Raw genomic sequence first — 13,666 nt, 5'->3', positions numbered from 1 at the left:
AATTTTCCCGAATACTAACCGGATTTTTGGTCGACAAATTCGAATTCAAATTCCCAAATTTTGCCAGGTTTTTATATAAAAAAAACCAGGATTTGTCCGGCCCGGATACGTGCTGCATAAATTCTGGCAACCTTATTCTAGACCAATGCAATTGTTGAAAAAATATTTGATTAATATAAGAACAATTACTTTTATTATGAGTTCAGATTTTACAAGTTGAAGTTCAAAATTCAGAATTCAATCTTTTCAAAAAAGAATTCAAAATATATAATGCCTAATTTATTATTAAGAGTTCAGAAAACATTATTTTGGATTCGGGGGCTTGTGATATAGCTCAGTTGGCAAGTCTGTTGTCTCCTTAGCCGATGTTCGAGAGTTCGAGCCCAAGAGTAAACATCGAACACAGTTGTACCGGATAGTTTTTCAATAACGATCCGCCAACTGCAACGTTGATAAAGTCGCGAATGCCATAAAGATGGTAAAACGACTATAATCGAAACAAAAAAAAAAAATATTTTGGATTCGGAAATCTTTATCCAAAAATATGAAACTGCTTTAAGGAATTCTGGATTCGGAAATCTCAGGACTCTAAATTCGAAACTCAAAGTTTGATTCCGAAACCAGTTCTGAGAATTTAGGATTTAGCATTTGTTATTCAGACCATCCTGGTTTATTAATTTCTCTTCTGATCATTTTCAACATATCGTTCAGTTTTCATTTGAACAGCCATTTAGATTATTTTTTACTTCTAACGGAACACAATAACGAGTTGTTTTAATTGTTTTGTTATTTCGGAGCCCAACTGTGTTAATAAATTCCATCTACAATAATCGAGGAAATTGTAGGATCAACCAAAACAAAGTTAAACCTTTGTTTAATAATACGTTATATCAGAATGTTTCAAATGTGAATGAATGTGAAATGAATAATTTCAGCTGTACCAATCATCAAAGTCAATAACTGTTATTTGTTTTGGTGACCATTTTTATCACTAGGAATTGACAATTAAAAATTTAAAAATAACTCAAAATCATGAAAATTGGGATAACTTTTTTTTCCAAATTTTAAATCATAAATAGAATAAATTCGATTGAAAAAGCTTCCATTTTAATCATTTCTGTTTTAAAATTAAATTTCTAATAACCGTAAGTCAGTTATTAAATTCAAGAGAAGTATTTTTAAGTTGAAGATTGTTTTAGTTATCATTTTTTGAAAATTTTAGTACAAAAGAATGATCTTTGTTTGATTGGATTGTAGTTAACAAAAAAATTCAAATAAATATGTATCAGCATGTTGATTTTTTATCACTTTTTTAAATCCTCCTTTTTTGTTTCGAAATTCTCAAATCACACATAAAATGCAAAAAAAGCTTAATTCATTCCTTCCCACAAGGAATTCCATGTTTTAAAAATTTCTAGAACAAAAGATGCCTGATTAAAGCTAACTAAAATGATTCAGTTGAAAAATTTAAGGAGCAAAAACATGAAAAAAGGTAAAATTCAATGAATTTCATCATTTTATTGAACACAAACTGAAACGAACATATTTCTCAAGATGTTTCTGAGATATATCTCCCCCAATTTTCGTGTTTGCCTTCAATAATGTCCGCTATGAAAATTGGCGTCAAAACAATTCAAAATAACACTCTTGTTCTTCCATGTATTGTGAACCATAAGGTCTTTTTGGTATATAAAATTCCCATCCCAGCTGATTTTTGAAGCACAAATCACTCTTAAAATTGAGAAAAACTTTCCCAGGTTGTAACCGACTTGAATAATGAGTGTAAGAAAATTAAAAATTAGCAATTTTTTCTAAAAAAAGTTTTTTTTTTTAATCTATAATCTAGTCCAATTTCAGATATCCTCCTGCATTGAATAAGTTATTATTTTTGTAGAAATTAACAGTAAGGAGTTGATTGATTGATTGTTTGATTAGAGAGACGTTAAACTTAAAAGTTCATTCATCTCTAAAAAGTAAGGAGGAATTAGAATACTTGATATCTGGGGTACTTAATTTCTTAGCTGCATCTCGAAAATGAGATGTCTTACATAGATAAAATGGTCTAGAAAATTTTTCCAAATAGAACAAAACAATAAACCTCTTATCTTTAGAAAAAAAAAATATTTTTTAAGTTATTGCACTTGGTTTGAAAATTCAAACAAAATGTGATTTTAAGATCTTTATTTTATCAATTGAAATGTTTCTCACACGAAAAAATTAAAAAAAAAAGTTTTTCCAATATGTCAATTGCTAGAGTATCATATGCACTTTTTAATGCCATAGTAAACTCTCAATTTTTTCACGAAAAAGTTTTCCAAAATGTATTATATAGGTTTGCACATGATCCCTCGAGTCCAAAAAGATATACTTTTCTTCTGAATCTGATCATTGCTCAGCACGAAATTATTTATATTTACTCAATGAATCATATTTATCCAATAATTTCCTGCGCAATAGAAATCTGCGCCTTTAAGTACGCAATGAATATAGCGTATAAGATAAACTTTTATAAATCTTTTTTAACACACATGAACTGTAAACTGAAAACTCAGGGTATAAGACAAACTTTAAGAAACCTTTTTGTTCGTCACACATGAACTGTAAAATGAAAACTCATATGGCAAAAATAGTCAATGGAACTTTTATCTTTAGATTTTGCATGGGTTTTGCCAAAGTTTAGAACACACTGATTAAGAATCAAGTGTCCTTTAATAAAGGATCTAGCCAAGGAACTTTCAAAATATCACAATTTTTAATCCCACGTACACGCATTTAGATTATCTACGAGTTCATATATCGATCGAACTTTTTCAGCATGCAAACTTGAAATTACACGCTGTCAGAAAATGCAAAAAACAGTGATCTGCAAATTTTTTTCAAAAAGATAAGATGAAAAAATAAGAAAAAAGGATCAAATTTCCCGCATTATGATTTTTTTTTTATGAGAATATTGATCAGAATTATACACTTTCCTCAACTCAAAGTTACGAATTTCATAGAATTTAGTCCGGTGGTTTTGAAGATATAGACCAACACAGCAAATTTTATTTCGCTGGAAACCAGCAAAATTTTACTGGAATTTGATTGTTGGAAAACCTCAATTACTGGCAACCAGTTATCTTAATTTTTTTTTAAAAAAACAACCGGATTATTTAGGTTTCTAGATAAGATTTTAAATTTAAACCCTAATGGTCGTCATATTTATAATTGTTTTTATAAAAAGAAATTTGTTGTTTAGTTTCTCTTCAGCGACATTTATTTGATTATTAATAACAAAATTAAAAAATATCTGCCAGTATGGGTTAACCGCTTTACGCCAAGTATTGAACTTCATCTGAAATAAAAATAAAAACTATTTCATTCTTTAACGAAATACTCGATCTTTTCGAAAAAAAATATACCTTTGGTTTGAATACTTTATCACTGGAATATGGAGTAAAACACTTTTCGCGCGCTACGAAAAATGAGCAAAATCAACAAAAAATTTGAGTTTGACAGATCTATTGCTGGTTTTTCAACAATGAAGATCAAGTGCAGGAAAATCAGCAAAATAGATAATTTTAGCTTGTTGCCAGCAAAAATTTGGATTGCTGGACTTTTTCCACCTTTTCCAGTTTTTTTTGCTGAAAATCGAGTTAAAAATTTATTACGTACCCAAGGTCGTGCGAACGGGGGGTGGGGGAGGGTTTAGAGGTTTAAACCCCCCTCCACATGGAGATTTTTTCAAGTAAAATTTTCAGTCCAAGAAATTATTTGTGAAACTGCTTGATCCCAAAAGATGTTTCAAAATAAGTGTTAACAAACATGTCAGAAAATTGGCTCGCCTCCGGCGATAGTGATATAGAACATCATTCTAGGTCTTAGACATTTCATTCTACGACACTGTATGACGTTAACGAATTGAAACTTGTTTTAAATTGTCAATTTCGATCTGCAATTTAATAAACCATGAGTTTAAACTCAAATCTTGACTTACAAAATCCCTTTCTCGCCTATAAAATTGTTTTTTTTAAGAAGTGTTGTTCATCACTTAGATAATTAAAAACAATCGTTTATATCATTACAAATTTTTTGCTGATATGAAATATTTTTCACGAAACCAATTTCAGCCTAAATTTTATTTTGATAAATTACACAAGGCCTCCAATTTACATTACTCGAAGGTGCGAGGAATTTAAGAGCTTATTTTTGTAAATTTTTACGCCCTTTAACATTTGAAAACGTGAAAATTATTTTTTTAAATTCTGCGTTTTTCTGACAAAACCTTGAAACATTACAACAAATTTTAAATAAACGTTTTCATCGACTTTTTCAAGGAAATATTTTGTTACGAATTTTAAATGAAGTTTCAACTAAATTGAATAAAATATATTTTTCATTGAAAAAATCAAATAGTTTTGCAGATATTTACAAATTCGTCGAATGAAATATAATCTTTATATTTCAATTTATGATGAGTTTAATCACCGTAAGTATTGTTTGTTCATTTATTATATCGACCCATCGGTAAAGTTATGTTCTTTAAGTAATAGCATTGAAAGATTTTGAAAATTTTAGGCGGATGGAAGAAAGAAATGAACAGATATTCAAAATGAGCGAGTCGAAATTTATTCGAAACATTTTCATCACATGTCATCAATATCTTCCTCATGCAATTTTTATTTTCATAATCTTGAAATATTTAACTTAAATAACATAAATTTGACCGATAAATTGACTTACCGTTTTATTTTAATTTTCAAATATTTTGATTAAATGTAATTGTATTGATATTTTAATTTTCAAATTAATTTTCTCAATTTTAAAGTCAAACTGATACAAGTTTTGGAAATATTTTTAAAAAGTTCGTCTATGGTTATGAACACTGAATTTTTGAGTTCTGGAACATATAGAAGTTTATGTTTCCAGAGCACAAAAACCTATCCTATAAATATAAATTTTAAATAAGAAAGACTTATGGCGTATTTTTTTTTTTTTTTTTTTGATTCCGGATTTGGGTCTGGAACCGTCAGAATAAAAAAACGATTTTCGGGTTTCGAGTAATTCCATACGTAGGTGTGCGTAAGAACGAGCGCAATGTTTACATGCAGCTGTCATTTTGTTCTCCCGTCTAGATTTCTTCATTCGGTTCTTCACATCCAGATTGCCTTTTTTTGTGTCCGGATTGCACTGGACAGCAGATAGTACGATTTTGCTTGGCTGAGAGGTTCAAAATCGCGGCAATCATCATTTTCCCGTTCATTATTTCAACTGTTTTGCTTTCAGCCAAAAACAGCTGTTTAATGTTTCGACAACAACGTTGAGAGTATTGGTGAACTTCTCGCAAAACTGACTTTCTTCTCAGGGCGACTCCGTCCGTTTTTCGAGCGAACCTAGGTTGCCTCTCGAGCAATAAATGAGCACGATGACAGCAGTTAGAGCGAACCTAGGTTGCCTCTAGTTTGCCTCCAGGTGAAAAAAAATACGGTATTATTTTCTTGCTTTTGTCAATTTCTGGACCCAATATTTAAATCGACAGTGACAAACTATTCAAGGCTTGAAATTTTAAACTTTAACTTTTTTAAATTCTTTTTTTAATGGAATCTATGGAAAGAGTGAAAAATGTTCCGATGTAGCAAGATTAATTTTGATGCACAATTCAAACATAGTTCGTATTTGCTTTGTGCTTCCAATATTTACAGCAAATCATCGAATCACTTATCATACCCTATGTGTTTTGAATAAAATCTTTTAAGTTCATAAAAGTAATTTTTTCCTTATCGAAAATCACATTTCAAATTAGGAATTAAATTATTTTTGAAAATTTGGTGTTTTATTTTATGTATTCTATTTATGTGCACTGGTTTTTTTTTTCATCCAAAGCTTAAAATTTTGGTTTAATTGAAATTTTTTTGGCATTCAATTTCTTATGTTTTGAAAAAATTGACTTGAAATTTGTAGATCAGAATAAGATCATCATTTTGAATAATTTATCAATAACTTACCAGAAATAACATTGAATTGAAACTTTGATTCTGATATATTTTGTATCGTATCAGTGAAATTGTTTTTTTTCGAGTTTGTGTGATCAATAAGAAAATGGTTTTAGAATTCAATTTCCTTTGTTTGTGCATTTTTGGTATACCTAGTTATTTGCTAGGTAAATTCGATTTTCGAACCCCCCCCCATGGACGGGTCCTTCGCACGGGCCTGTATGTACCTAATGTGGTTAAATGGACACATGTACTGCATCAGTAGTTGCCATATCGATTAAATTCATAAAAAAAACCATGCACTGAAGGCTTCCGTTTACATAATTTTGATCTGTTCCGAATATGTTTGAGAGAAAACTAAAAAAAAAATAAATCTAGGATTAAACAGATTGTTAAAAATAATCTTAGTCGAGTTGTGTTGAAAATTAAAATTTTTGATGTTTGGCTTTGGAGTTCTAAGTTTTCTATTCTTAATTAAATATCTGGAAAACGGTTAAACAGCAGAACTCAATTTGTACCTGAAAATGCAGATATAATTTCATAATTTACTAAACTTACAGTGAATAACCTGAAAAGCGGAAAATAGGAATAAGTATTTTTGGTTTAGAATCCAGATTTTTGAATTGCGCATTCTCAACTCAGAACTAAGAATTCAGAAATAAGAAATTTGTATTCATTTTCCTTTTTAAAGTTCAGAAATTATGTATTGTTTTGTTTGATAGGTTGATGTTATTGAAATCTTTCCAAACGAAGGTTGATTTTACAAAAGAAAGTTGTTTGCCTTAAATCCAACATCGAAAAATAGCCAAAAATATATTATCAAACATCATAAACGGTCGATAACATAAAATTTTCTTCACATTTTGACTTACACACGAAACGGAATCATTTTGCATATTCCAAACTGATTTTACATTCTCCCATCTTCCACCTTTGTTCATCTTAGCATAACCGCCAATTCAAATCCGATGTTGTGGTACTAGATCGAACAAGAAATCTGATTGAGTTTCAGTTCAGTGTCTGTTTGGGCAATTCCAATTGGAATTATATCACGTTATCTTTCTAGTTGGATTTTTATATTTGTAAACAAACTGTGCCGGCGCAGTCGGGTGGAGTTGGATGAAGTTGTTTTCTGACCAATTGATACCTCGTTTTGGCCTTGAATCAGTGTTTAATTGATCCTATCAAGTAAATGATTTTCTGCCAGTGTCTTTGGCTAATTTTCAGGTAAGTTGTTAACTTCCTTGTTTTTTGTATGATAAAAGCTCTAAACTTTAAACACCATCTCTCGAAATGGAAAAAACTCTTCCAAATGTAAATTCACTCAAGGTTTGTGTACCTAACATTGAAATATTTTTTGTTATCATAACTTTATCCCAGTTTCTAACGTAAAAACGCTAATCGTTAAATATTTTGCTCATACTTGTTAGAAATTTTGTTTCCTCACTAAATTTTTGGTTGGCTTACTAAAAAACCATTTTTCAGCAATTGATTGTCGATTGTCGATTTATCAGATTCGGAACTTGTTTATTTTTGAAGGTGAGATGTAATTGAGTGAAATTCGAACGCCTTTTTCTAAAATATGTCTTTATTCGTACCAATTCATCACTACATTTCTATTACATTATTATATAAAATTAGATGTTCAGTTCAATAATGAACTGTTCAGGGCCCAATAGTTAACAAATCACTAAAATTTGTTTATTCGACTTAAACTTGCTGAATACTTTAAACTTACAACTGAAAACTGAAACTATTAAACTAATTATAACGAGAACGAATCTCTGCGATGGAAGACTGCATCGATTTGTCTTTGAAGTTATAGATGATTTTGTTGGCCACAGATTCAACAGATTCAATGTCTGCAATCCGATGAAAATCTTCGGCGCTGTGCCAAGGTGGAAGCCGCAAAAATGGAACGAAATTTTTGGCGAGTGTAAATATTTGGCGAGTAAATGCTTCCGGTGCATTCGATATTAATGATTAATCAAACCAATTTTCAAGAATATTGCTGGAAAGTCAGCGGGAAAAACCAGCATAATTCTGCTGATTACCAGAAAAAAAAAACTTTTGGTTGCAAACACTGCTTTATCATTCTTTCTAATTTGTCATTTATCATCAGCATGGCGACAGCAACTCCGGACCGGCAGCAGAGCACTCCAAAAGGACGGCCCCAGGGAAAATCTCCGAGGACACCATCGTCTGCCACTACGGTCGGAGCTTCCCGGGTGCATGACATGGTCCGCAAAATTGTCGACATGTACCAAAAGTGGCAAATCACGGTCCAAAAAGGTGCTCAGTATTGTAATGCCATTGAAGGTGTTAAAAAGGGTGTATTAGAAAGCAAAGGCGATTCTGTTGACCCTTTTCCGGCTAATTTGGAGCTTTACTGCAAGAATTTGGCTATTTTAAATACTATTTTGGATGATGTGATACGAGATCTGGAGAGATCGATCAAAAAGCTGAGGTTGGAGCAAACCGGGTTGGATGACGGTGTTATCGGCAGGACGTGGAATCTACAGAAGCTGATAAGCGTGTTGGAAGACGTTGGTGGGTTATTCAAAAAGCAACTTGAACTGAGGAAAACTATTGCTGGTATGATTCTTTTAAATTTCTTTTAAAAAAAAAACAATACAAAATTTAACAATTAATTTATTTTCTCATTTTAGAGAACATTGGACATTGCATTACACCGGCGGAGTTGGCATTACATGTAGTGTTTTGGGAACAACTTTCCAGTCAAAATGGCTACCTGAGCGTCTATTTTGAAATGATGAAATGTGAATTTAATATTGATGAAGGCATGAGGGCATGACATTAGATGTTGTTTGAGTTTTTACAATAAAAAGACTGTTTTTGTTAGTACATTTGTTTTAATTTTGAGCTTCCGAATTCCGTCTTATGTATGCCTGTTTGTTCGAGCTTTATCGAAAGAATTGAAAAAAATAAAACATCCCACTTCTACGCATTTCAAATTCTTTTTTAAGACCTCTTAATCGAAAGCATGTGAGTGTTGCCTTTGAAAAAACAAACATTCATAATACCAATACTTTAAAAAATTTAAAAAAATTTAAAAAAATATTTCTATTTAAAAATTTAAAAAAATATTTCTTTGTTCCATGATGTAGACATTAACTTCAGCTTTCATATGCATAAGGCAAATATTTTTTTGGAAGTGTAACATATGAACTACAGCAGTTTTCGTGAGGCATGTTTTTTTGGATTTTTTTTTCTTTCATGCTGAATAACGAGAAAACTAGAGGCTTTAGCTATATATAATGTTCTAAACATATTTTACTGACATTACAAGGTTTCTATTGATATAAGTTTCATATGAAGTTCATAACAATCCAAACGACTTAAATGGATTTTACTTTTGGAGTGTCAAAATGACACTCTAAGTCGGAAAAGGGAGTTTTTTTGTCCAGGCTTCCAGGGTTAATCCATAAATAAAGTAAAGATGGAAAATTAAAGAACTTTTGAATTCATTTAGGGTTCCCGAATTTTTTTTTGTTTTTTGATGCTTCTGAAAAAAGTTACAAGCATTCAAATTGAAATAGTGTCAAAATGACACTCTAATGCGGATGAGGGTTAAAGTTGTTATGTTTTGCCATTTTCCATACATATTATTCAAAAATTTTATTTTTCATTCTTCTTTTGAACGGAATAGTATGTAAAAAATGTACTAAAATCTGAAAAATCACCGAAGATAGTTTGATATATGAAGAATCGTTTGAAATTATCAAATCAAAATCGACCATTTGTACACTTGACATAGCCCTTACCCCTTTGGCTGATGATAATTTGAATGAATTTTGAGTTACAACAACTTAAAGCCAAAAGCTAATGGTTTTTCATCGATCCAGATTATCTTTTTTTTTAGATAATCTACAAATTTGACGAAGGGAGCGTTGGGCTGGAAAATCTTACGAAAGGGGGTGGTGAGTAAAAAAGTTTTTAAACCACTGCTCTAAACTTCAAAACAATAAATAATGAGGCCTAAAATGGGATGAATAAAACGAAAAATATGACATCTTTTAAAATGTTTCACTTTACAGAGGAAATTCTTCCCAAATTGAAAAAGGGAAAAAACTTCACATCTATTGAATAAGCGCTATTGGTAGGTATCCACGTTTCGATATTTATACTACCCCTATTCGCATATGAATCCCATGTGTTAAAACTGCAAACCGAGAAAAACGCTTGTAAAGTTTGAAACTTGTTTCATGAAAACAATCGTATGCATCATTTGTTGGTGAAACCTATCAATAATTCGGATAGAAAACACCTTAAAGAATACTTTTGTTTAATTTTGCGCTAATAACAAGTATTTACGGAAAAATTACAATAAAACACCCATGTGACTCATTTGCGAATATTCCTAACACTCGAGCAGAGATTATTCGCAAATGTGACTCATGTGCTAAAGTTATCAGTGCAGGTGACAAGTGGCAAGTACTTTTCTAACATATTTTCTCATTTGTATGTATGTATGTATAATCCATCCAACGACCCCCTGAGCTGGCAGGTATGTTATGCAAAAGAGCCAATGTTATTCTACTTGATTAACATTGTTCAATCGCGGGTGCTGGTGGTGTTAGCTCTATTGAAATTCCAGTAACCCATTTCAGAATGGCAACTGCACATCCCGAGGCTACTTTCATTGCCAATAAGCCCCGCCCAATCTTAGCCTCATAACCAAATGGGTTATGGGATTATGATTAGACTTTCACTCTTTTATTTCAGTACACATCCAGATACTTACTAAATTTAAGCGTGCGCTTATATTAAGTTAGTCTCCTAATATGTACAATAAAAGATTGACTCGTATTTATTTTGTTATTTCTTCTTTGTTGTTTTATGAATGAATCAGACGTATCTTACCATTGATTTACTTACTATTCCTTCTTTGTTCCTTTGTTTTGTTGTTTCATTTTCTTCTTTCTTTCTCGCTTATTGTTTTTTTTTCCTGATCTAAAAACATTTTCTAACATATTTTCTCATTTGCAGCAAAAATTATTTCCTGTAAAATTACGCAAATGTTCTGTAACAAAAAGGAACAGGACATTTACCGTAATTTTGCAGGTCGAAAACCAAATTACATTACATTTAATTTTTAGTGTACAACTTTTTTATGGGACATTTGCTGTAATAATAAATGAATCTTCGTAAACTTAAAGGAAAATTATTTAAAATTACAGGTTTTGTTAACTACCGTCAAATGGGGCATCAAGCAAAAGCAGGGTTAGATGCAACATTTGTATACCACAACACTCATTCAATTTTTATTTTTAAATACTGTAATAAAGTTATCATTGAATGATAAAAAATTTATGATGACATAGTTTTTAACATCGTAAAAGAGTTTTTTTTTTATTTTGATTCTCATAAAAAAATTAAAAAAATCGAGCAATAGATGTACAAATTTTTAAATTTTTCGATGCCGTAAAAAACTTTACCTCGTTTGACGGATTGGCTTAATGATATCACCTACAAACTTTATATTGCTTTCATTATCCAATATACTGTTGGTGTTGAAATATTTTTCGGACAATCTCCAAATGCTTTTAAATAAATATTTTTATAATTCAGTTATATGACTGTGGCAATATGCAATAAAATGCAAATCAGAAATTAATCTCATAAATCGCGTTTCCATATGCTGGGATATGATTGTTTTGCATTATGCGTTTGTTAATATTAAAATTTCATCCATCCTTAGATTTATTTACACATGATTTAAGACAGGGGTGAGCAACCTTTTGAAACAACGGGCCATTTTTAATATAAAATTCTTTCGGCGGGCCGCATTAAAAATAAAATTTAGTTTGCACAATTTAACGTATTTTTTAGTTTCATCACTAAAACCGGATCATTTTTCAATAATTTGAATGTTTTTAAAGATTTGAAATGTTTAGCTAAGATTCAATTTTTACAAAAAGCAAACACCGTTTGCTTCCCTTTCATTTATTAAAAAACGGGTGATGCCCTCTGACACCAGATACCCGCTCAGTTTAGCAACACGTTTTAAATTTTGGAGTTTTGCCTTCTTTATTTCCTCGCTACGAAAAATTTTTGGGGCTGGCTAGTAAAATTGTCAAAAGGAGCGTGGTGACGAACTTGTTAAAAAGGAAAATTTTCGAAAGTCTTTCGAAGGTTCATAAAAAGTTGTTTCTGTTTTCTGAAAAAAAAAAAACCCTTTTTTGTTCGAACCAATGCGATTTTTCAACATCGGTATTTTTCGTCATCAAAATGGTATTTTGGTATTTTTCTCCATGGAAAGTTTCATGGAGCTTAACTTCAGCGATTTTTTACTGTGCCTATTTTGAAAAAGTTTTCTTTACAATTTATTTAATTTTTTTCGTGAAGCCTCCTTTTTCCAATCAACAGTTTTTTTTAATAATTTGAAGTTCCGTATGAAATCATTGTATTGAGATGATAAGCATGGTTTCTAATTAATGAAAAATTTATAATTTCATAGGTTTTAAATGAGATTTGTCAATGTTACAGTTTACATTTTTGATTCTAGAATTTTTTTACAAATTTCATAAACTTTCCTAATTTAATTCAGAAACCTATTGTTTGGGATTTCTAAGGCTGAACCATGAAAATCTTGGTAATGTGGATTGCTTATTTTGAAGTTAAATGACTCATTTCAATCAATTTAATTTAATCAATTTTTAGCTTGATTTGCCCATGAAATTTCCGAAAAAAGCATTACACAAGACAACAAAATTCTTATTTTCCGAGGTGCAAGGAATCTCAAAACTGATATTTACTTATTCGGAGTTGCTGAGTCCAAATATTCATTTTTTTTGTCAGCACTAGATTTCGAGATAACTTTAAAACTAGGTCAAAAAATTAGTTATTCATTTTGCGTACTCTTTTGACAAGACTGTAAAATACAAATTCTCAATGATCAACTTTCTCAGAAACCGCGAGTGATTATGAATTCTAAGAAAAAAGTTGAAGAAGTTTTCATTTTGTTATTTTTTTCAATCCTGCAAAAAAAGGAATTTTGATGAAGATTTATAGAAAAATTAAACTAAATTGATAATTTGATATTTTTAAAACCGTAGATCAAATCATTTCGCAGTCTTCAACTATCTTCGGGATGAATAAGCCATAAAGACGCTTAAAATCACTCTAGAAAAAAAATAAGTTGTTGAATGAATTAAAATTTTAATATCCAATACAATAACCTTATTTAATGATGTCAGAAGAAGTTTATTCTATATCTTTTTTGAATTTCTACAAATTGTAAGTAGAATTCAATTTTTGAAAGCATTATATCTTTGATACAAGAATATTTGGGCAATATCTGAGTCCTTGGTTGAATGAAAGGTAGTAAATTATTGAAAGTCTTTTGAAATCAGTTATTGAATCATAGGCACCAAAACTGCACTCCTCCTGTGTAATTGTTACAAACTTTTTTGTTGAATCACAGAATTACAGATATTATTGTAGTCGAGAAATAAGAATTTCTGAGTCAAGAACGATCTATAATCGTTCACCCACTACTCTTTATTATAAAACTTTCCTTATTTCCGTCAATAATCAAGAACAAAAATATTTCACTTTTTCATACAATTTTAACTTTGCTTGAAAGACTTAATCAACTTCTATATTACATTTTTCCAATAAATAATATTGCATCCATGCCTTCATAAAAACTCAATGAAAAGCTTAAATCC

At 30.6% G+C, this 13,666-nt stretch overlaps 1 protein-coding gene across 1 annotated transcript; it reads left to right on the top strand.

Moving 5' to 3' along the window:
- Positions 1 to 7,061: 7,061 nt before the first annotated feature.
- On the top strand, positions 7,062 to 8,834 carry LOC129749311 (uncharacterized). Its single transcript, XM_055744254.1, has 3 exons — positions 7,062 to 7,199; positions 8,095 to 8,567; positions 8,642 to 8,834. The coding sequence occupies exons 1-3, from the start codon at positions 7,165 to 7,167 to the stop codon at positions 8,785 to 8,787; spliced, it is 654 nt and encodes a 217-aa protein (XP_055600229.1). The 5' UTR covers positions 7,062 to 7,164; the 3' UTR covers positions 8,788 to 8,834.
- The last annotated feature ends 4,832 nt before the right edge of the window (positions 8,835 to 13,666 follow it).

This window comes from Uranotaenia lowii, chromosome 2, assembly GCF_029784155.1.
Source record: "Uranotaenia lowii strain MFRU-FL chromosome 2, ASM2978415v1, whole genome shotgun sequence".
In the NCBI taxonomy this organism is placed as follows: domain Eukaryota; kingdom Metazoa; phylum Arthropoda; class Insecta; order Diptera; family Culicidae; genus Uranotaenia; species Uranotaenia lowii.
The sequence above is the reverse complement of the archived record's forward strand: the minus strand, read 5'-3'. Positions and strand labels throughout refer to the sequence as shown.